Source organism: Trichosurus vulpecula, chromosome 3, assembly GCF_011100635.1.
Source record: "Trichosurus vulpecula isolate mTriVul1 chromosome 3, mTriVul1.pri, whole genome shotgun sequence".
In the NCBI taxonomy this organism is placed as follows: domain Eukaryota; kingdom Metazoa; phylum Chordata; class Mammalia; order Diprotodontia; family Phalangeridae; genus Trichosurus; species Trichosurus vulpecula.
The window spans coordinates 171,827,443-171,851,589 of NC_050575.1; the positions used below are offsets into that span (position 1 = coordinate 171,827,443).

Below are 24,147 nucleotides of genomic sequence, written 5' to 3' on the forward strand. Positions count from 1 at the left end.
TTGGCTAAGGATGACCTTGATAACAAGACCATGTTTCAAGATTCAGATGTTTTCAAATTTAATAGCCATTTCTATTTACTATCACCACATCCTTTAACCAAGGGGAAAAAAAGGAAATAGAAACTGTTTCTCTTTTCTTAGGAATGGGATTATTGATCATTGCTCTTTGTACCTAGAAGGCTTTAGGGTTCATGGTTAATAAGGTAGTTTTATGCCCAAGCTGTCCTCACTGAGCAGATCCTTTCATCATTAAAGGATAATAGAAAATCATGGAGGTTTTGCCTGTCAGGTAGTCTGTATATTGAGTCCCTACTGTGAGCAAACCCTCATACCACCGGTCACAGGAGTGAACTCTAAAACGTAAGACCTTTGCTGATTCCAGGAGTTTGTAATTTGATTCGCCATATGCATAACCCAGGGGGTATAGTAGATAGAATACTGGACTCGGGAGTCTGGAAGACCAGAGTTCAAATCCTGCCTCAAATGCTTAGTAACTTTGACCTCGGGCAAGTCTTCACTTAACGTTCCTAGGCCTCAGTTTCCTCCTCTGTAAAACTGCAATAATAGCACTTTCCCCACAGGGTTATTGTGAGGTTCAAATGAGATAACATGAGTAAAAGTGCTTTGTGAACTTTAAAGCACTATGTAATTAAATGCTAGCTCACTCTCACTTAATCAGACATATCCAGTCAATTGCTAAACCTTGTCATTTCTCTTCACAACATCCCTTGAGTATGTCTCTTTCTTTGTAATAACAAGCTACCACTTTCACCTCATGCCTGGACTATTACAGTGGTCTTCTGGTTGGTCTTCTTGCTTCATGTGTTCTCCCCTCCAGTCTATCACAGCTACCAAAATGATTTTCTAAAACATCTCATCATATTACTCCTTCTACACAATCAACTCCAGAAGTTCCCTTTTATCTCTAGGATCAATTATAAATTCCAGACATTTAAAGCTCTTTACAACCTGGCTCATTCCTACTTTTCTAGTCCACACACACACACACACACACACACACACCCTCCTCAATATGTACTCTGTAATCTGGATATTATTTGCCTACTAACTGCTCTGTACCCGTGATACTTCACGTCCTGTCTCCATACCTGTACACTTTCCTCTGCTTAGAATACATTTCCTCCTTATCTCTGCCTCTTGAATCCCTGGTTTCCTTTAAGACGCAGCTCAAGCATCTACTTCATGAATCCTTTCCTGATTTCTCCTCCCTTCTTCCTGCCCAGCCACCTGCTAGTGTACTCCCCAAACTCCTTTTATTCCTTTTGCATATTTCCCCTAAAGGAATGTAAGCTTCTTGAAGACAGGGGCTCTTTAACATTTGTCTTTGTATCCCCAGCATTTTGCACAGTTACTGGACTATTGTAAGTGCTTGTTTTACTAGTTACTTGTTAATTAATTGATGAAATTTGTATTTTGTTGTTGCTCAGTTGTTTTAGTTGTGTTCACCTTTCCAAGACCCCATTTTGGGGTGTCCTTGGTGAAGATGCTGGAGTACTTTGCCATTTTCTTCTCTAACTTATTTTAGAGATGAGGAAACTGAGGCAAACAGGACTAAGTGACTTGCCCAGGGTCACACAGCTAGTAAGTGTCTGAGGCCAGATTTGAACTCAGGAAGAGGAGTCTTCCTCCCTCCACGTTCAGCACTCTAACCACTGTATTAGGTACCTATTATAGGGGCATCTAGGTGGTGCAGTGAGTAGAACACTGGCCCTGGAGTCAGGAGGACCTGAATTCAAATCTGGCCTCAGACATTTGACACACTTACTAGCCGTGTGACCTTGGGCAAGTCACTTAACCCCAATTGCCCTGCCTTCACCACTCCAAAAAAAAATTTTTTTTAAACGTACCTATTATTATACAGGGTACTTGCTAGGTACTAGGGGTTCATAGAATGAATTAGACATGTCCCTGCCCTTGAAGAATTAACTATGCCTGTGATCATAATGTAATTCTAATATATGTATAATTTTTAAAAAATACATGAAGAGGGGGTGTAGAAAAATACCTTATCCAAGTACCGCATATTACTTTGCAGTATGTCATGTTTTCACCATTTATTCATCAAAACTCTTTGCTTGCATTCCTAACAGATTCTCTGGGAGATGACGACTGGGATGAACACATTCCTATGGTAACCTGACTGCCTTACCCATCATCAAATGATGATATCCTTTGGGTCATTAGAGAGGAAAGAGGCAGAGTGTCCTGGGATCAGCTTGGGCTTGTCAGGAATCTTCAGGGAGGGAGAATTTGTGCAGATGTAAATGTTTTTGAGAGATCATGGGATGAATGAAATAGGAGAAAGAATCTTCAGATTTCAGTAAGTCAGCATCTTTAAAATACTTAGGACTCCAGTATTTTCCCAGGATGGCCAAAGTGTCCTATGTCTCTCTAAAAATATCTATTCATTCCTGAAGTGGGAAGTACTTTTCAACTTCCATATTTTTGTTATCTCTTGTTTAATTTATTGTGAAACCAAGATCAATTTATAAAGATGCATACAACAACTTGTTAAGTTGCATTTGTGTCACTTTAAAATTTGGGCAGTGTGTGAACTAAGTCCAAGTTTGTATTTGGCAACCTGTGGTACAGGTGATAACAAGCATGGCCTAACCAAATAGTATAGCTATTGTTTGACTAGAATGCTAAGGTCTCTGGCTTCTAGCCCATTTATAATTTGGATTGGTATACCTGTTAGGGCTTGGACTAGGTGATCTTGTATGATGAGAGGATATTGAAATCTGTCAGGATTCACATTTCCATCTAGAATCTACTTTCTAATCTTCTTGCTGGGTACAGGCCCCTGGTTGAAGAAAGCTTTCATATATTGAAGGAGCCAGAGCTGGAAATGTAAGGAAAACCTGTTTTGTGGTGACAGCTACTGGGAAATTAATATAGTGACTTCCTTGGGAGGAAGAAGCATCTCAGAGATGTTCTGATGGAAATTAGATGGTCATGTATAAAATACGTTATAGAAGGGATTCTTGCTTTGGGTGGGGATTGAATTGATGATATCTAAGATCACTTCCAGTTCTGAGATTCTGTGATTCTTTAAGAAAGAGCTGAAAACATTCACTATTAGGCATGTCTTAAAGATACTGCTGTATAAAACAGTTATAGAAAGTGTCAAAGGAGTTCTGATTTTTATAATAATCAACATGATGTGTGTAATGAATATACTAATAGGTTTAAGTTTTTCAGAATTGCCTCTCTTGTGAGTCAGACTTACAGTGCAGCTTGAAATGATCAATCAGACCTTGACAATGCTCTTATTCCTGTGTCTGTATAGTACCTTAAGTGAATGGAATCAGAGATTATAGAACCTATTCCTGTCACAGAACTCTGGTTCTGAAACCCACCAAGTACCGACTCCCAAGAACTTGACGACATTGCTCCTAGAGGACTCCCAAATTGTTGTATTGTCTTTTATTTGGGGGAAACGATTGTTTATAGTCCACCTTCCTCTCTCCCTTCTGTCTTCACTTCAGCAAGGTGGAATTCTGATCAGAAGAATTCCCATTTTGCAAATCTGTTCCTCATAATGAAATTAATTAAACAGCTACCTGATTACTAGCACTTTGCCTCTGGCCTGATGTTTCATCATTCTCAGGTTAAAGACTGGCTTCGTAAAATCCTGTTAACAAAAGCAACCATAGGAGGAAAGATAGGGTATTGATTTGATTCAGGAAGAGGAGCTTGTCAGAAGTGGGGACTAGAGGGTTCAGAGGAGGAATATGTTTCATTTTCCTGCACATGATTTTCTGCTTTTAATTAGGAGGAAGAAAGTTGGGGAGAAAGCGATGAAGATGATGACTCAAAAGACCAAGCCCTTCCCAAAGACCCAGAGACCTGTTTGCAGTTGAACATGGTGTATCAAGAAGTCCTTCAGGAGAAAATAGCAGAAGTTGACTTACTGCTGGCTCAGAATAAAGAGCAACAGGTATGGCTGCTGATGATGGGTGGGTGCATTCCTGACTTTGTAGATAGTTTTAAACCAAGTGAAACCTTCTCCAGTCTTTTCCATACTTACCAGTGCAATTGTATCTGATGGTACCAGTGATGTGGCTTAAAAAAGATCTTTGCATGCCAGTGATGCCCAGCACTGTCCAATCTCAATCTATTCCCAAGCTTCAGTCCTGCATCACCAGATAGTTGCCTATTGGGGTTTTTAAACTACATGTCCAAAACAGAACTCATTACCTTTCTGCCCAGACCCACTTATCTTTTAGACTTCCCTGTTTCTGTGAAAATCACCACCATTCTTCCCTTTCCCCAGTTTGTAATCTTGACATTTTCTTTGATTCCTCACTCCCCCTTCTCATATCCAATCAGTTATCAAATCTTGCTGTTTCGGCTTCCCTGACATGTTTCAGTTCTCACCCCATCTCTATACCCATACAGTTACCACCTTTGTTTAGCCTGTTATTACCTCTTGTCTAGGTTATTATGAATCTCCTCAACTGCTAGTGCTGCCCTCCCTCAAGCCAATTCAGTCTCTTTATATTTAAATCTTCTATATGCTTATTTATGTAATTGTTATCTCCTCTGCTAGAATGTAATCTCCTTAAGAGCAGGGATTGTGTCATTGTATTTGTATCCCCAGTACTGGCATGGAGTAAGTGCTAAATAAATACTGATGAATTTCTTATATGCCCCAAGAGCAGTTTTGATTGGTCCCAATGATTTTTTATTAACTACTTTGAGCAATTTCCATCTATGTCTATGTCACAGGAAGAAGTCATGTGGGATCTGGCTGGTTCCAAAACCCCAAAGAACAAAGATGGAAAGAGCCTCCCTTCAAATGTATTTGTGGGTCATTTTATGAAACCATACTTCAAGGATAAAGTCACAGGAATTGTGAGTGACTTGTGCCTTTTGTGCCTTTGGATTTTATAAGTTCTTTCTTTTAGTATCACTATTGTATATGCACATCCTTTAATTCATCTCCTGCAATGAGCATGTTGAAATTCAGTGTAACTCTTCATTTCACCTTAAAAATGTTACACATATATGTTTTGAAGTCACCTTAGTAGCTAAGTCTTCCTAGTGTTAATGCAACTTTAAAAACTGCTGTTTGTGAATGAATTGCCTGGAGCATGTTTTACCTGTAACATCCAATCACAGTGCTGAGGATCATCTGGAGTTTGGGAATCTTAGTCACAAGGAGTTAATAGTTTCATTAAAAAAAAAAAAAAGCCGTAACTTAGTTGGGCTACGTAGGGATGGTTTAGGTAATCCAGGCCAAATGCTCTGTGTTACTTTAGTGGGGCTAAATTTTGAGGCACCTTCACTGGCTTGGGAAAGTTAAACTGATGGTTTGCTTTTGAGAAAAGCAATTACTGTTATCTCTTGTGACATCTCAAATGAAGGGGAACTGACCATTAACTTGGGATCCTGAGTGGTGCCTGTGTTGACTCTTAGCAGTGACCTATGCTTTATTTTCCAACAGGGACCTCCAGCCAATGAAGATACTCGGGAAAAAGCAACACAGGGCATCAAGTCTTTTGAAGAACTGATTGTGACCAAATGTAAGAGCTTGGGGTCACTTGGGGACTTAACTAGGCTTAACTTTTACTTTCACCAACAGACCAATGCTGCTAGTTCTGTTCCCTGAAGTTTTTCTTTGGAGCTTTGGCTCAAGCTGATTGGTGATGTGACCCTCACAGAAGACCACTGCAGTTGTAGGCATACTTTTACTTGTAGCTGCACAGGTACTCTCAGCCCAGTCACGTTTTTGTTATTCTGTTCAGTTGTTTTCAGTCATGTCCAACTCTTTGGACGTCCATTTGGGGTTTTCTTGGCAAAGATACTGGAGTAGTTTGCCATTTCCTTCTCCAGCTCATTTTACAGATGAGGAAACTGAGGAAAATAAGGTTAAGTGACTTGCCCAGGGTCACACAGCTTGTCAGTGTCTGAGCCTGGATTTGAACTCTGGAAGATCAGTCTTTTGACTTTAGGCCCAGCACTCTATCCACTGCACTACCTAGCTGTGTGGTACCATTTCTTAGTAAGCTCTAAATTCTCTTCCTGCCTTTCTCATAATTACCATAATTAATATTGGATTTATGGCAGGACCTGGAAGAAATAAAGTAGTGTGGTGCTGGGATTATTCCTGCTTTCTCTTTTTATTTTCATTCAGTCTCCTCCTACTTTGGTGAGGGAGATTCATGCTTCAAGAAAAGCATAATTTTATTGAGACTGTGGCCTAATAATATAAATCATGAAGGGCTGGGGTGGGACCTCCTCACCTATCTTTCATCAGCTCACCTTTTTCCAAGTCATTACCCAAACACATAATGCTGTTTTTTTCCAGGGAAAACTTGGGAAAAGACTTTACTTAGGAAGTCGGTGATGAGTGACCATCTGCAACGTTTGCTCCAACCCAAGTTATTAAAGTAAGGTGTTTGTTTAGTTTTCAGCCAGTTTCAGATTACCTAGTGTAAATTTACCTTATCTGATCCTTTTGCTGGTCTCTAAAGGACACAAGGGAATTTGCAATTCATGTGATTCATACTTCTTGTTCCATAATGGTTTTGGATAACTAAATGCTTGTGATTAATGTAAATATGGGAAATTGGTTAAGTGTAGCATAAGTGTAGTGCTTGGAAAAAGAGAAAAACTCATGTGTCACATCATAGACGCATACTCTATAAAGGCCGTGTTTTCAGACTAGCTGGGATGAACAGATTGATGCTGTGGTCCTGTGCACACAAGCCTCACCAACTATTACCGACTGTATGTTCTGTAGCATTTAAACATTGTTAGAAGTTTGGGTTTTTACTCTAGGCAACCCTTTGTTCGAAGTTTAGGATCAGAAAAATAAAATGGTGAATGGATGCCTTTTCACTCTAGTTTGGAAGTTCAAGTCCAAGCTGGAAGACTGACATTCCTACCTTCAAATACAATCCCCATAAGGTCAAACTTACATCTCCTGACAGTTAGTTCTTGGGACTTAGAATAGTCAAAAGTTGACTGTTGAAATATGGTAATGGAGAGGACTAAATTTTGGCATCTCTTAGGTGTTTTGAATTGAAAATTACAGTTTACTTCAGCAAGCAGCTACAGATTTTTAAAAAGTAGCCCTCTCCCCACCCTGTCCTGGAAGAACCCTATGACCTTGTTTAATCGTTGGGACACAGAGACTAGTGGTTGTAGGGGAAGCCATTCCTGCTTCAGGTATGTGTTAGACTAGATTAGTGATTCTCAGACTTTTTGGTCTTGGGACCCTTTACCCTTTTAAAAATATTGAAGACCCCAAAGAGCTTTCATTTATGTGTTTTATCTATTGTAGCTACCATATTAGAAATTAAATCTCATAAGTTTTAAAAATAATTCATCTAAAAATAATAATAAACCCATTACAAGTTAACATAAATAACACTTCTTATATTAAAAAACTATTTTACAAAACTGAAAAATTTTAATGAAGAGAGTAGCATTGTTTTTATGTATTTTTGCAAATCTTTCCAATATCTGGCTTAACAGAAGACAGCTAGATTTAGCATATCTGCTTTTGCATTCAGTCTCTTACAGTATGTTGTTTTGATTGAACTATATGAAGAAAATCTGGCCTTACACAGATATGTATTAGAAAAACAAAGCGTATTTTAATCAGCAAATAGTGCCTTATTATTACTATGAAAGTACTTTTGACCTCACGGGCTTCCTGAAAATGTTTTGGAGGTCATACTTTGGGAACAGCTGGACTAAATGATCTGTGAGATCCTTTCCAGCTTGGAGATCACATGATTCCACAAAGCACCATATGGTGGCATAAGGAAGTAATCTCTATCAGAGAGGTTACAACATAGTTTGCCAACTCCTTCCTTTTAATCCCACTTCATCGTATTGTCTAATTCTTCAACAGGCTTGAATACTTAAATCAAAAACTTGACAAAGTCAGTAACGCAATGGAGAAGCAGATCTTGGAGAAGCAAATAAAGAATACCGAGAAGGAAATTGAGGACATCAAGTGAGATGAGACTTTACTGTGCCTTAATTTCTTTACCTGTAAATAATAATAGATATGCCAGAATTAATGATGTTGCCATTGTCCCCTGCTCTAGTCAGCTACCAGAAGAGTCTTTGTTGGGGGATAGACTGGATGAGCGAGATTGGGAGAAGATCTCTAAAATTAATGTGAGTAGATATGATGTAATTTGTGTCATGGAGAACTAGGGAAATTTGGCAGTGTTGCTATTGTTGGATTCAGACTGTGAAAGTATGCTCTCTTTTATTTGCAGATGGGATAGTCCTGACCCAGTGTCACTAGAACATGAGCTTTAATTTTTTCTTCAGTAGTGGGGATGACATCTTCCCTTGCCTGGTCTCTCTTTTTTAAAAAAAATTATTTTCATTTCATTAAATATTTCCCTATTACATGTAAAAAATTTTTGAGCAATTATTTTTTTAAAATTTTAAGTTCCAAATTTTCTCTCCTCCCAACTTCCCTGCTCCTTGAGAAGGCAAAACAATTTTATTTTGATTATACATGGTGAAGTTATGCAAAACATATTTTCATATTTTTCAGTCATATCCTACTCTTTGTGACCCTATTTGGGTTTTTCTTGGCAAAGATACTGGAGTTTTTTGCCATTTTCTTCTCCACCTCATTTTACAGATGAGAAAACTGAGGAAAATAAGGTTAAGTGACTTGCCCAAAGTCACAGAGCTAGTCTGAGGCCAGATTTGAACTCAGGAAGATGAGTCTTATTATGAGTATGTATCTATATTTTCCCTTTTTGAACCAATTTAGTTGTCAGTGAGATTCAACCATTGCTTGCCCTCTTCCTCTCCTATTTTCCCTTACACTATAAAAGCTATTCCTTGTATGCCTCTTTTATGTGAGGTAATTTTCCCCATTCTTCCTCTTCTTCTCCTTCCAAGGGCATCCCTCTTTCTCACTTATCCTTTTTTTTTTTTTACATCATCCCAACATAATTGACTGACTCTCAAACCCTCTTTCTATATAGAATCATTCTAATTGGCCTAATAATGACAAAGTTCTTAGAAAATGCATGTATCGTCCTCCCATATGGAATGGTACACATTTTAACTTTATTGAGTACCTTATGATTCTCTGTCATGTTTACCTTTTTGTTTCTCTCGAGTTTTGTGTTTGAAGGTCAGATTTTCTTTTTAGCTCTGGCCTTTTGCCGAGTCTCTTTCTTGACCCACAACATGCATTAATTAAATAACTGTATAGAACCGAGTTTTCTGTCTATGTTGTTGAGTGCAACATGGATTTTTCTCTGCACTGAGCTAAACAACTTATATAGTGATTAACCCTGCAGCAGACACCTGCCTTTATTAATACCATGCAGAAGACTGGGATTGTAGTCCTCTGAAAAAAACAAAAACCTTGTCTATGTTAACTTCCTTTTTATTATTTCAAGTATCATGTGCACAAGTGTTAATGGCATAAAGATTAATTTGGCCATGTTATGCAAAGAGTCTTTCTGTTTTGGTGCAGTTTGAAGGCAGCCGAAGCGCTGATGAGATTAGGAAATTCTGGCAGAACTGTGAACACCCAAGCATCAACAAGCAAGCATGGGTTGAGGAAGAGACCGAGCGTCTGAAAGAGATTGCGGCCAAGTATAATTACTTGGAGTGGCAGAAGATCGCTGCAGAGCTGGGGGTGAGCCCTTGACGTCTTGGTTCTAGCAGACCAGGCTGCCATTGTTACTTTTCTGGAGAATTCAAGAGGGCTGGTCACTAGGGTGAAGGAAGCTTTCTACTGTATTGTTGAGTTTCTTCTGTATTGCTGATGCTAAGATAAGGACCTTCCATTGGAGTAGGAAAATATTCCCAAAGCTGGCCTAGTCATAAGAAGCAGCGCATATGGGGGTAGTGCATATGCTGTTCTCTTCACTATGGGAAAATTATAGACCTTCTGCTTCCAAACATTGATACAGGGTATGTGTCACTTTGCCCTCGGGGAGATGTATACTCTTTATGCTTTTTCTTCAAGCCAGAGGGGTGTTTTTTTTTTTACTTAAATGTTATTTTTTTCAATTAACAATAAGAATTTTCTCTCCCTTCATTGGGGGCAACCTCTTAATAACAAAATATTCATAGTCATGCAAAACAAATTCTCACATTTGCCATGTCCAGTCAGTAAGCAAACTAGCATTTATTAAGCACCTACTGTGTGCCGGGTACTGTGCTAAGTGCTGGGAATACAAAGAAAGGATAAAAAATATTTTAAAAAATATCCAATATAAATATATTAAATGTCTTGTTCAACATCTTGAGTCCATAACCTCTCAGGTTAGTACATAATAGCATGGTTCATCAGTTCTCTAGAATCATGGTCATTGTATGGTCATTTGTATACCATAATTTATCTAGCTGTTTTCCAGTTGATGGGCATCACCTTCGTTTAGTTCTTTGTTACTACAAAAAGAGCTACTTGTAAATATTTTTGAGGATCTGGGCCCTTTTCCTCTTTCTTTGATCTCTGTGGGATATATAGTCATATAAGTAGGTTAAAGGGTATTCACAGTTTATTTACTACTTGGGCATAATCCAGATTGTTAAAGCCAGCATTGTGCTTTGAATGTGAGAAATGTCTTCAGCTTGTTAGCTAGCCTTCAGTGTTAGATGCTGTCCATGCAAGCACAGGGCCATATCAGCCTGGAAAGAATTCTTTGTCTTTGAATGATTTCTATAATGCTACCTGAGACCAGCTACCCTGCATTAGTTATTTTTTCTGTTCTTGAAATGTATTGGACCAGGAAGAAGGAGCTCTCATCCATTAAGGACAGAAGAAGAGGCAATGGCCTAAAGTTGCATCAGGATGATTTAGGTTAAATGTTAGGAAGATATTTGTGCTAAGAATTGTGCAGAACACTAAATGCAGCATCAGGGAAGGTTATAGTGGCTTCCTTACCTTAAAAATTTGTGAATCACCCATTAGAGGGTTAGAACCATGTGCTGTTCAGAGTCACAGGAAAAGAGCAAATACAAAGACCCAATAGTCCTTTGGTTCTAAGAGTTATTCTCTTATCTGGAAGTCCTCACTTGGGTCATCACAGTTGTGGCCCTCAGGCAAGATGGAGCTTAATATTTGTTATCTGGAGAAGAATATTTTTAAAAATTTAGATGAAGGGCTCTTGGTTCTATACATATATAAAATGAAGCAATAGGAACAATTAACTTCTGTGTCTAACCTGAAACGGCCCAAATTGCTTGATCTTTTAAGGCTTTGCTAGGGTCTTGTGGGGAGGCTCATTTCGTCTTTGCAAACTTTCCGCTTCCCAGCTCCTTAAATGCCTATTTTCATGAGAAGAGATGAGTTTCTTCTGGGAAACTTTGAATCCAGCAGTTTATATTTTTACCACTAGAGGGCAGCCCACATGTGGTTTGGGTTAAGGGCAGTTTGGTTGTGGAATATTCAGCTGATGATTGTGAACTGGTAGGTTTAAACTTAGTGAGTAGGAGTATCTTTTTCTCTAGTAGTCAAGGGGTTGTCTACACTTATAAGTGAAACACAGGTGGAGAGATGGTATTCACTTTACCTACCATATTATTTTGCAGTCAATCAGTAAGCATTTGTTAGAGCAAGTACTGGGGATACAGATACAAAAATGAGACAGCCTTTGTCCTCAAGAAGCTTACAATCTACTGTAGAGATACTACATGTTAACAAATAAGCAAACACAGGATATAAGCGCATATGTAAATATAAGTACATGTAAATATAGGAAATAAATACATATTGATTTGGGCAAAGGGTTGGAGGGTGAGACTAATGAGACTCAGTAAGGACCTCTTGAAGGGAGCAGAGGGTTCCAAGAGATGAAAACGAGAAAGTGCATTCCCAGCATGCAGAGGCACTGATGTTGGAGATGCTGGAATGTCATGTAAAGGAAACAGCAGTTAACCAGTTTGGTGAAAGCATAGGGTACTTGGGAGGTACGATATTCTGTGATGGGCCTGGAAGGGTAGAGACTGGAGCCAGAGTGAGGAGGGCTGCAGATGCTAAGCAGAGAAGTTTGCATTAAATATGTGAATATGTACAAGGTTCAAAATGTTGTTAGGTAGAAGGAATTAGTAAAAGCTTACAGTAGGAAGAATAGTAGCTTAGCATAAATGAACGAGTTGTTAATTTCTGTTATTCAAAGAGCTTAGAGAATCTGTTTTCAACACTCTTGATGTGGAGTTCATGAGGGGTATTATGAGTAGTGTACCTGAAAAAGTTACAATAAATTCCACAAACTTAGACATACACGTTGTTCTTCTCTGAATTAGATGGTTTGTCAGAAAAGAAATGTAGATGCAAGTGCTGTTAGACATTCATTCCTTAGGAAAAATTCTTAAGGTCTATGCAGAGGTGTATAGAGGCAGAAAAATTCTTTGCATTGAAGATTTACTCACTGAAAAGAAAAGCATGCAGAAGTTAGAAAGTAATCAGTTTTAAGGAAGCATCCTTTTATTGGCATCTGATGGATATAAATAATTTTACATTCATTTATCAGGTTATCAGAACTAATTCATTATAATTGCATTCTGGTTCTCATAGACTACAAAAATAGAAATTACAACTGCACCAGAAAGGCCCAAATTCAAAAGATAGGACACAAATAATGAACAAAGGGATATCAAACAAATCTTCCTCAGAGGTGCTTATAATTGCTAGGTATCAGACGCTACGGCTGTTAGACAAATTAGATACTTATTAAGGAGCTTGTGGTATCAGCTAAAATTTTGAGATTATTTACCTTGGAAACAAATGAAGTTTTACATTGCTTTTAAAGGGTCATATGACAGACATCCTGGGTATCTCATCTCCTGTAGTTTTAGGCTAAAAGTGTTAAGGTTTCTGCACTTTTAGTTTGTGGTATAATATTAATATTTTATCAGAAAGTTCAAAAGTTAACATAGCCAAAGTAGCTGCCACCCTCTTGGTGATGAGGCTCTGTACTTGGACTAGCTCTTAGTCTGTTACTAGGACTGTGCTCAAAGCTTGGTAAGAAGCCATCAAACCTTGTGCCCTCTGCTGGCCAGCTTTCAAGAGCCCAGTGTTATTTCCACACCACAAGGAGGCATCAAAAAACTTTCCTAGATGCAATTTAAAATGTGCTATATTCTTAAGTGATTTTTGTTGTTGTTCCCTCCCCCCCACCTAATTCTTCAGCATAGCCCTTTTTCCACAGGGAATATATCTCCGGTTTTAAATTGGCAGTTGCTGATTAAATATCATTTGATATATAGAAGTCACCGTATGACTTCTCAGAAAGTTGTCCATTTCTGTGCAGCTAGATCTAGTTAATTACTGTTCCTTCATTTAGTCCTCTCTCCTCATACAACTGCCTTGTCAGTCATACCGAACTTAGTGTTAAGGGCTCTTGAGAATTGGTGCAGGCAGTTTAAGTGGGGGATGCTATATACTCTTTCATCTTCTATACTCATAATTTCCTCTTCATTTTCTATTTGGGTTCCTTCAAAAGACCAACCGAAGTGCCTTCCAGTGTCTACAGATGTACCAACAGTTTAACAAAGACTTGAAGCGAAAGGAATGGACAAAAGAAGAAGACAATATGCTCACACAACTAGTTGAGGAAATGAGAGTTGGAAACCACATCCCTTATCGGAAAAGTAAGTCTCTTACTTCTCAGGTCCTGACATTACTTCTCAAGGTAGCACTGTGCTGTGGAATGTCTGGTTAGGGGGCACTGGGTTAATAAAGTCTTAAATTTTACATCCTGACATAGTCTAATGCCTCCTTTATATGACATAAAATGTTCCTTATGAGTATTGTTCTTTTACTAATGGAGTTCCCATGAGAAGTATGTAAATGACATACATTTTTGAGACATTTGTTGTATGAATGAATAAATGAAAAATGTGCATATACAAAATTACATATTTTAATGTCATGATAATTGCATTTAGCTGTCAGTCTGGAAATATGCTTTTCAGAATTTGTTCCAAAAGACTCTTGTTTCCTAGTTGTCTACTACATGGAGGGTAGAGATTCAATGCAGTTGATCTATCGTTGGACCAAGAGCCTAGATCCCAGTTTGAAAAAAGGATTCTGGACCCCAGAAGAAGATGCTGTAAGCTTGCCTGTTCCCTATTTTCTGTTGTCTAGACCCATCACCTCCTCATGTTCCGGCTATACATGTATGCATTTTGTGCCAGAAAAATTATTTAGGCCAATAGGCTGATTCCATCTATGATGCTAGGGGACTTTTTGTGGCAAAGCTTGATTGTGTTCCATAAAGTTATGCTTAGAGTGTTGTCTAAGTCAGAGGCGTCAAAAACATTGCCTTCAGGCCATATATAGCTCACAACACACTTGAGTGTAGCCCAAACCAGATTAAAATGTAATTGAGATATATTTAACAAAATACTTAGCAACACAATAAAACATAGATAATGTTAATATGTGATTTTCTAAGTCAGTGTTTGCAGGGATCCTGATATACGGTTTAGTGGCCTCTGTTTCTGTTAGAGTTTGACACTACTGGTCTAAGTATTTAATTCTGACGTTGCTGCTGTTTCTGGCTTCTGAGGCTTTTTCTAAACCAATTATCATTGATCTGAAAACTGAATATAGGCAAGTTGGGAGTTTGCTTTTTGATTTATGTATTCCTGTTCACAGAAATTACTCCAAGCTGTTGCCAAATATGGAGAACGTGACTGGTTTAAAATTCGGGAAGAGGTGCCAGGTAGGAGCGATGCCCAGTGTCGAGATCGGTGAGTTGGACTGTGCTCTGTAGCAAATTCAGTCTACCTGTTGGTTTATTTAAAAATCTTTCAAGATAACAGGAAGCTTTATCCAATGTGGAATAGAGGGCCTGTGGTTGTTTGTAGCAAAGTGACTTCTTGACAGTGTTAAGGGAAGATGGCTGCCATTGGAAGGCCTTGTGTACCCCTTAGTCCGCATGAAAAGTTGGTCACCTGGCATTCCTAAAGGTAGCCATTGCTATTTATTTTTCTTTTAACTTACATCCTTGGAACCAGATATAGAGCCAACTAAGGGACAGCTTTCTGTCTCACCTCAGAACACCAACCTCCTTGGCTCAGCTGTGTTTGCTAAAGTCACAGACTGGAGAGGTAACTTTAGAATTCATTTTTTTTTATTTTATCATTTTTATTTAATATTTTAGTTTTCAACACTGATTTCCACAAGATTTTGAGTTGCAGATTTTCTCCCCATTTCTACCCTCCCCCCATTCCAAGATAGCGTATATTCTGATTGCCTCATTCCCCAGTCAGCCCTCCCTTCTGTCACCCCACTCCCCCCACTCCCATCTACTTTCCCCTTACTTTCTTGTAAGGCAGGATAGATTTCTATGGCCCACTGCCTCTATATCTTGTTTCCCAGCTGCATGCAAAAACAACTTTTTTTGAGCATCTGCTTTTAAAATTTCAGTTCCAAATTCTCTCCCCTCTTCCCTTCCCACCCACCCTCCCTAGGAAGGCAAGTAATTCAACATAGGCCACACATGTATCATTATGTAAAACACTTACACAATACTCATGTTATGAAAGGCTAACTGTATTTCCTTCCATCCTGTCCCATCTCCCTTTATTCAGTTTTCTCCCTTGACCCTGTCCCTTTTCAAAAGTGTTTGCTTTTGATTACCTCCTCCCCCATCTCCCCTCCCTTCTATCATCCCCCTTTTTTTTATCCCCTTCCCCTTACTTTCCTGTGGAGTAAGATACCCAGTTGAGTGTGTATGTTATTCCCTCCTCAAGTTAAATCCGAAGAGAGCAAGATTCACTCACTCCTCCTCACTTGCCCCCTTTTCCCTTCCAACAGAACTGCTTTTTCTTGCCACTTTTATGTAAGATAATTTACCCCATTCTATCTCTCCCTTTCTCCCTCTCTCAATATATTCCTCTCTCATCCCTTAATTTGATTTTATTTTTTTTAGATATCATCCCTTCAAATTCAACTCACCCTGTGCCCTCTGTCTATATATATGTATATTCCCTTCAACTACCCTAATACTGAGAAAGGTCTCATGAATTACGCACATCATCTTTCCATGTATGAATGTGAACAAAATAGTTCAACTTTAGTAAGTCCCTTATGAATTCTCTTTCTTGTTTACTTTTTCATGCTTCTCTTGATTCTTGTATTTGAAAGTCAAATTTTCTATTCAGCTCTGGTCTTTTCATTGAGAAAGCTTGAAAGTCCTCTGTTTTATTGAAAGTTCATATTTTGTCTTGGAGCATTATACTCAGTTTTGCTGGGTAGGTGATTCTTGGTTTTAATCCTAGTTCCTTTGACCTCCGGAATATTGTATTCCAAGCCCTTTGATCCCTTAATGTAGAAGCTGCTAGAGCTTGTGTTATCCTGATTGTGTTTCCACAATATTCAAATTATTTCTTTCTGGCTGCTTGCAGTATTTTCTCCTTGATCTGGGAGCTCTGGAATTTGGTGACAATATTCCTAGGAGTTTTCTTTTTGGGATCTTTTTCAGGAGGCGATCAGTGGATTCTTTCAATTTCTATTTTACCCTCTGGCTCTAGAATATCAGTGCAGTTTTCCTTGATAATTTCTTGAAAGATGATATCTAGGCTCTTTTTTTGACCATGGTTTTCAGGTAGTCCAGTAATTTTTAAATTATCTCTTCTGGATCTGTTCTCCAGGTCAGTGGTTTTTCCAGTGAGATATTTCACATTGTCTTCCATTTTTTCATTCCTTTGTTTCTTTTTTATAATATCTTGATTTCTCATAAAGTCACTAGCTTCCACTTGGTCCAATCTAATTTTTAAGGTGGTATTTTCTACAGTGGTCTTTTGGACCTCCTTTTCCATTTGAGTAATTCTGCCTTTCAAAGCATTCTTCTCCTCATTGACTTTTTGGAGCCCTTTTGCCATTTGAGTTAGTCTATCCTTTAAGGTGTTATTTTCTTCATTATTTTGTGGGTCTCCTTTAGTAAGTCATTGACATGTTTTTCATGGTTTTCTTGCATCACTCATTTCCCATCCCAATTTTTCTTCTACTTCTCTTACTTGCTTTTCCAAATCCTTTTGGGCGCTTCCATGGCCTGAGACCAATTCATATTTTTCTTGGAGGCTTTTGATGTAGGTTCTTTGACTTTGTTGACTTCTTCTGGCTGTATGTTTTGCTCTTCTTTGTAACCAAAGAAAGGAATCTAGAGTTTGAGTTTGAGTCTGAGTTTGTTTTCTCTGCCTGTTCATGTTCCCAGCCAACTACTTGACCCTTGAGCTTTTTGTGAAGGTATGACTGCTTGTAGAGTAGAGAGTATTTTGTCCCAAGCTTTAGGGTCCAAGCACTGCTGTTTTCAGAGTTACTTCTACTCCACCGTCACTGCAGGCTCTGTCACAGCAGTGCTCCTCCTCCCCCAAGAACCACCAACTCAGGACCACAATCCAGATCCAAGCAGGGCATAGCAAGGGAAACTGCTTCTGTGCCCACAAAGCACTCCTTGCACTGCCACTCTGATCCGCTGCTAGATTTCTCCTGCCGTGTGAGCCAGGGACTTGGGAAGCAACTGACACTGGAGATCTGGAAGCAGCCTCAGGAGCTTCCAGCTGCTGCCACCACCACCGCTGCACCACCTCCACCATCCCCCGGGATGGGGCCGGGCCACTCAGGCCCGCAGTTTCCCACTAACCTGCTCCTTGGCCTTTGTGGGTTGAGAAGTCTGGTAACTGCCACAGCTCAATGATTCATGGCCCTAAGGCCTATTCCAGCCAGCTGACTCCAGGTCTGGTCTGTCCTGGTGCGGCCCACACTGAGCTGCACTCCGCTCCCAGCACCGTGCAATAGAGCCTTCCCAGCAACCATCCAGGCTCTCCTGGGCTGGAGACCTGTTTCCCCCTGCTATTTTGTGGGTTCTGCAGCTCTAGAATTTGTTCAGAGCCGTTTTTTACAGTTGTTTGGAGGAATTTGGGGGAGAGCTTAAGCACATCTCTCCTTTCCAGCTGCCATCTTGGCTCTGACCCCCAGAATTCATTTCTTGATGGGATGGTTTTTGGGCAAAGTTCGCTGTTCTTAATTGGATTGAGAATAGTATTTCGAGCTAACTTGACAGCGTAGTCTTAGCATTGAGCACAAGGACCCTAGAGCAGCTATTTGTCCTGTGTTTTCCTACATGAAAATTCGGTAATCATGCCTTGCTCTCCCCCTTGTCAGAGCAAATGAAATGATCTGTCTGAAACTGCTTTAAGTTTCTTGAACTTTTTATTTTTTTTTTTCAATTAATTAATTTATTTATTTTTTAGCTTTAGTTTACAATACACGGTTCTACATAATTTTGAGTTCCACATTTTCTCCCCTCCCTCCCCAAGACGGCATGGCATCTCATATAAGTACCATGTATAACTTCGCATTGAATTAATTTATACACTAGTCAAGTTGTGGAGAAGAATTGTGACCAATGGAATGAATCATGAGAAAGAAGAAACAGAACCAAAAAAAAAAACCACAAAAACAAAAGAGAAGAAAAAAAGGCGAGCATGTAGTGTGCCTCAATCTGCATTCAAACTTCACAGTTCTTTCTCTGGATGTAGATAGCATTCTCCATTGTGAGTCCCTTGGAGTTGTCCTTGCACCTTGTGTTGCTGAGAAGAGCGAAGTCTGTCAGGGTTGGTCCTCACGGAATCTATATATCTGTGGTTGTGTACAATGTTCTGCTGGCTCTGCTCTGCTCACTCAGCATTATGTCGTGTAGGGTTTTCCAGGTTGTTATGAAGTCCGTATCATCCCCATTTCTTATGGCACAATAGTATTCCATTACCTTCATATACCACAGCTTGTTCAGCCATTCCCCAATTGATAGGCATCCCTTTGATTTCCAATTCTTGGCTACCACAAAAAGAGCCGCTATAACTATTTTTGTACATATGGGTCCCTTTCCCTCTTGTGTGATTTCTTTGGGATACAACCCTAGAAGTGGTATTGCTGGGTCAAAGGGTATGAACATTCCTATGGCCCTTTGGGCGTAGTTCCAAATTACTCTCCAAAATGGCTGGATCATCTCTCAACTCCACCAGCAATGTAACAATGTTCTAATTTTCCCACATCCTCTCCAGCATTTATCATCCTCCTGCTTTGTTATTTTAGCCAATCTGACAGGAGAGATGTGGTATCTAAGAGTTGTTTTGATTTGCATTTCTCTAATCAGTAGTGATCCAGAGCATTTTTTCATATGCCTATAGATAGCTTTAATTTCTTCCTCTGAAAACTGCCTGTTCATATCCGTTGTCTTGAACTTTTTAAATCCAAGTTGTTCATGGTCTTCTTTCCCTTTCATCAATCCTTAGAAATTAGATGTGACGTGCATCCGTTCCGGTCTGACTGGCATTACTCTTCATCATCACACAATTTGTTCCAAACTAACCTGCTTGCTATTCCCTGTATACAACACTGCTTCTTACATCTTCATGTTTTTGCACAGGCAGCCCCCACCATGCCTACAATATACTCTTTCCAAATTTAGAATCCCTAGATTACTTCAAAGCTCAGGAAGCCTAATTTTTTCTCTCCTCCCAATTGCTGATGATCACCTCCTAGTAATTACTTTGTATGTGTTTAACTTAATTTTCTACATATATGTTTCCTGTCCCCTCCCCACCCGCAGTAAAATAAATGTAATCTCCTTGAAGACAGAGATTATAGTATGTTTGTCTTAGTATCTCTGGCTCTAAATGCAGTACTTGGTGCATACTAGAATGCTGGGAACTATTGTCTCCAGACCCCCACGTTACTCACCTTCCTTCCTTAATAAGTTTGATACCTGACTCACAGTTTTTCTCTCCTCCTCAACTATATTCCTCATACTTGGGCACTTCAGCATATGTATTAACTGCCCCTCAAACACTCTTACCACTCAGTTCCTCAACCTCAGTCGCTTTCCATGATCTCTCCTTCACCTCAGCTACTTGCAGTGATGGTCATACCCTAGGTCTTGCCATCACCCACAAATATGCAATCTCCATGTTCAAGAATTCCAAAATTCCCTTATCTGACCATAATCTATGGGCTTTTCATCTCTCCTGATGCCTTACCTTGCCAAACTCTACTCTTCATTCACTCCCTGACTCATTTCTCCCCTAGACCTTCTCCCCTGTACTAGCCACTCTCGCCTCTTTTTCCTGTTTTAACCCCTTGGCGAATCAGTTCAGCTCTGCACTGTCCTCTTTTCTTGAGTCCTTGTCCCCTTATCATATTGTGATTATAGTGCTGAACTTCAGTTTTGCATCTCCAACTTCTTTTCAGACAAACCAGGTTGGCTGTGCAGTAGACATCTTACACTCGACATGTCCAAAACAGAACTCAGTTATCTTTCTTCCTAACTTTACCCCTTCCCGCTTTCCCTATTACTGTCAAGGGCTATACATTTTCCCAGTCTCTTAGACTCACAGCCTAGGTATCATCTTAGACCTCTTATTCTCACTCCCCCCACCCCTCCCCATATCCAAGCTCTTGCCAAGGCCTATAAATTTCACCTTTGTAACATCTGTTATGCTCCCTTCTCTCTTCTTGACACTGCCGCCACTCTGGTGCAGGCTGTCATCACCTCATGCTTGGAGTATTGCAATAGCCTGCTGGTAGATCTGACGGCCTCAAGTCTCTCCCCAATCCCATTCATCTTCCATTCAGCCGCCAGAGTGATTCTCCTAAAGTACAAGTCTATTCCCCTCTCTTTCTGTCTGTCTGTCTCTCTCTCTGTCTTTCTCTCTTTCTCCTCCTCTTCCCCCCACACTCCTCTGTCTCCCTCCCCCCCTTTCCCTCCTCACCTCTGTCTTCCCCCTCCCCCCCTTCCCCATCTGTGAAATCCAGAGGCTCCCTATCGTTTCTAGGGTCCAATGCAAAATGCTTCATTTGACATTTAAAGCCCTTCTTAATCTAAGGCCAGCTCATACCTTCCCAGTCTTCTTAGACCTTCCACATACTCTTCAATGCAGTGATGCTGGCCTCCTTGCTTTTTCCCATGAACAAAACACCCCCATCTTTTGGCTCTAGGCATTTTCTCTGGCTGTCTTCCCTGCCTGGTACACTCTCTCTTTCCTCATATATGCCTCTTGGCTTCCCTGGCTTCCCTTAGACCCAACTAAAATTGTTTTCTATAAGAAGCCTTTCCCAATCCATCTTAATTCTAGTACTTTCCTTCTTTTAATTATTTTCTATTTATTCTGTACATAGCTGTATATATCCTGTATATATTTATTTGCTTGTAGCCTCCTCCGTTAGATTGTAAACTCCTTGAGGGCAGGGACTGTCTTTTGCCTCTTTTTCATATTCCCAGTGTTTATCACAGTGACTGGCATATAGTAAGCACTTAACATTTCTTGACTGACTTAAGTGCTAATGCAATGAATGAATAGAAAAGAAAATCTAAATACCTCATACAGTGAGATAGAGTTTTTTAAGCCCTCTCCTAAAGACTACCCTCCGTTACTGTATTTGAAAAGGAAATGAGCCTGTTTCAGAGAGCAGAATGCAGTTTTTGTCTCGCTCTTACAAATGAATCCTTTTTTTAGGCTTACTATCACAGTTGCTTGGAAGATACTAGTGATGGTTATGGGTTTGTTTTATATTCTAGTTAACATTTCTCCATAGCCCCAAATTGCAACCTTAAACGCATCTTCAGAGTTGAATACCTGACTGATCAGATCTTCTCCTGTATGCTGCTGATCACATGCAGGATGAGAGAATGTATGTATGTCATTGAAATTCGTTCCCTTTGTTGTGGCAGTACTTTAAAAAGATTGCTTGTGGTGGGTCAGGAAAGATACAACATCAGGTAGGTCTTGTTTCCTGGAGTCTAGATTTTTAGTGAAGAAATTATAACTAAGAATAATACATCAAAGTAAAATGTAATCCTAAGAGAAAATAAAGGAAGAAAATAGAACTTGTGTTCCTTTAAGATGTAACCAGCCTGTAAAAAATGAAGAGGAGCAAACAGCTATCTTAGCTTTTAAAATGTCTGTTATCTGTCTTTTACTTTTAGATATCTAAGAAGATTACATTTTAGCTTAAAGAAAGGAAGGTGGAATGCAAAGGAAGAAGAAAAATTAATTGAATTAATAAAAAAATACGGTGTTGGTAAGTTAGTGCTCATGTATTCTCTTTCATTATCTAACAAGTTTGAATTCATTTCCATTTGCATTAAAAGGTTGGAGAAAGTTATAGTAGTGACACTGCTTTAAATCGAGAAACATATCTCAGTCTGCAGCATGTCCTGTTTGTCATTTTACGTGCTGAAGTTCTCATTTCCTAGTACAGGATGGAGGTTCAGCTGTTAGGCATGTAATTTCAAATCAGTTCAATTAAATTCATCAAATTCTGCTTTCTGCAAACTTTGTGTTATTCATTAAGGAATACAGAGATGAACACAGACACAATCCTTGCTCTCCCACCTTATAGTCTCCTGGGAGGGTTGTCATGGGAAAGAGGTGGGGAATTCTAGATCTGGAATACTGGTTGTAGCAGGTGTGCAGAAGCCACTTCTAGGCTGCAAATGAAATTTATTAGTGATGTAGGGAATTGTTTTCCTCTCTCTAATTCTATAATTGCCAGAACTTGGGTAAAGGGTGGAATTCTTAAGGTAGAAGATTCCCCTGCTGTCCCCCAGCAGACTGGCCACTAAATCTGGTCTCTGCTTCACTTGAGCTTCTCCAGTCAGGTTGTTGTCCAGATAACTGACGGAACACAGCATAGCTGATCCATAAGAGGCTCTAAAATAGCCACTGTCTAATATTTCAGAAAGCATAAAGCCACTTACTAGAAAGTTATGCTTCAAGTATAGGTTTTTTGCTCTGGTCTGTAAGCCCCAGGCCCTCAAGAAAGATGTTCTATGTTGTTTTCTTTGATGTCGGTAGGTCACTGGGCAAAGATAGCCTCTGAGTTGCCTCATCGGACAGGCTCCCAATGTCTGAGCAAATGGAAAGCCTTGATTAGGGTAAGGTGTGGGAGTTGTTTGTTTGTTTTTTGTTTTTTTTAACAAATATCTTCCTTTGTCATGACCTAGGAGCACGTCATCTGACAGAGAAGTTTATTGTCTTTAGAACTGGAAGGGACCTTAGGCAGCATCCAGGGAAGAACTGGTGGAGAATCGTCAGTCAAGGAGCTTTTCCTTGCAGAGATAATGCTTCCTAACTGCTGATTTATGAGCAGAGTTGTATAGACCGAAACCCCTTTGGGGCTTTTAGCTTGGCTTTGAGCTGGGCTGCGTTGTCATGCCTCTGTGCCAGCCTCCAGGTAGCATAGCACTGACACTGCTGCTTTGTAAGAGGGGCTGTCTGTCCAGAGCCGATCCTGATGGAGTCTCCTCTGAGCAGATCCTTCACTCCTTGAAGTCCCCTTTTGTTAGAGCCATTTGTAGAATTGGGCTTTATTGTTATTTCTTAAGAAATGAGGGAAGAATAGAGACTGGAAAAAGGTAGAAGCCAACTCTTTCCTTCTCCACAGAAAAAGAAGAGGCCCCGAAAACGGCAGAAGTCCCGGAAGAAATACAGCTCCAGCTCCACCAGCAATAGCAGCAGCAGCAGTGAGGACACTGAACTGGAGTGGCATGATGACCTGGAGAAGGAGAGAGATGCTGAAAAGGCACCAGAGGTGTGCCAGTACACAGTGCCCAGCATAGACATGTGGGTCCCCACCAGACAGAGTCATGCTGCACTGGGGAAGGATCCAGGAGGGGGCTATTCCAGATCCTCCACTATTTCCCCCTGCCTTTCCAAAGCATCTGTGTCCTCCAGAGTAGCCTCCAAAGACGGCAGCAAGGCAATTCCAAAAGTAGCGGTGGCAAGAAGAAAGGACCCCGACTGGAACAAGAATGATTTGGACTGCAGCACTGTCCCTACGGACACTGAGTGCACGCATTCAGCGGATGTTGGTCTGGAGAAGCCACAGGAAGGCTCAGAAGAGGTAAGCCATTTGACCAGCCTTCAGTTGTAGCAGTGTATACTGTCCAAAACAAGACATTTCAGTGTGTGTAGAAGTGAGAAGGGGCTTTTCATATTCCTTGACAGTTACTGAGCCTTGAGTTTAAACTTGGTATTTACTGAATCTGATATTCTTCTTGTAGCTTGGTAGAGAATGCAGCCAGTGTGTCCTATGTGTTCTCTTGGGTATGGAGTACAAACTTCAGAAATATAATGTAAATTTTATGTGCATAGTACAGTAGTGCCTGG

At 39.9% G+C, this 24,147-nt stretch overlaps 1 protein-coding gene across 1 annotated transcript in view; it reads left to right on the plus strand.

Annotated features, from left to right (window-relative positions):
- Positions 1 to 24,147, plus strand: part of SNAPC4 (small nuclear RNA activating complex polypeptide 4) — a 48,201-nt gene that overhangs the window by 8,931 nt on the left and 15,123 nt on the right. Inside the window, exons 3-16 of the mRNA XM_036751542.1 lie at positions 2,112 to 2,152; positions 3,797 to 3,961; positions 4,753 to 4,878; positions 5,471 to 5,549; positions 6,335 to 6,416; positions 7,889 to 7,993; positions 8,088 to 8,160; positions 9,494 to 9,658; positions 13,473 to 13,620; positions 13,975 to 14,081; positions 14,630 to 14,724; positions 21,963 to 22,057; positions 22,834 to 22,913; positions 23,423 to 23,881. Of these exons, the coding sequence (XP_036607437.1) occupies positions 2,112 to 2,152; positions 3,797 to 3,961; positions 4,753 to 4,878; positions 5,471 to 5,549; positions 6,335 to 6,416; positions 7,889 to 7,993; positions 8,088 to 8,160; positions 9,494 to 9,658; positions 13,473 to 13,620; positions 13,975 to 14,081; positions 14,630 to 14,724; positions 21,963 to 22,057; positions 22,834 to 22,913; positions 23,423 to 23,881 (1,820 nt within the window). The remainder of the gene's footprint in view (positions 1 to 2,111; positions 2,153 to 3,796; positions 3,962 to 4,752; positions 4,879 to 5,470; positions 5,550 to 6,334; positions 6,417 to 7,888; positions 7,994 to 8,087; positions 8,161 to 9,493; positions 9,659 to 13,472; positions 13,621 to 13,974; positions 14,082 to 14,629; positions 14,725 to 21,962; positions 22,058 to 22,833; positions 22,914 to 23,422; positions 23,882 to 24,147) is intronic.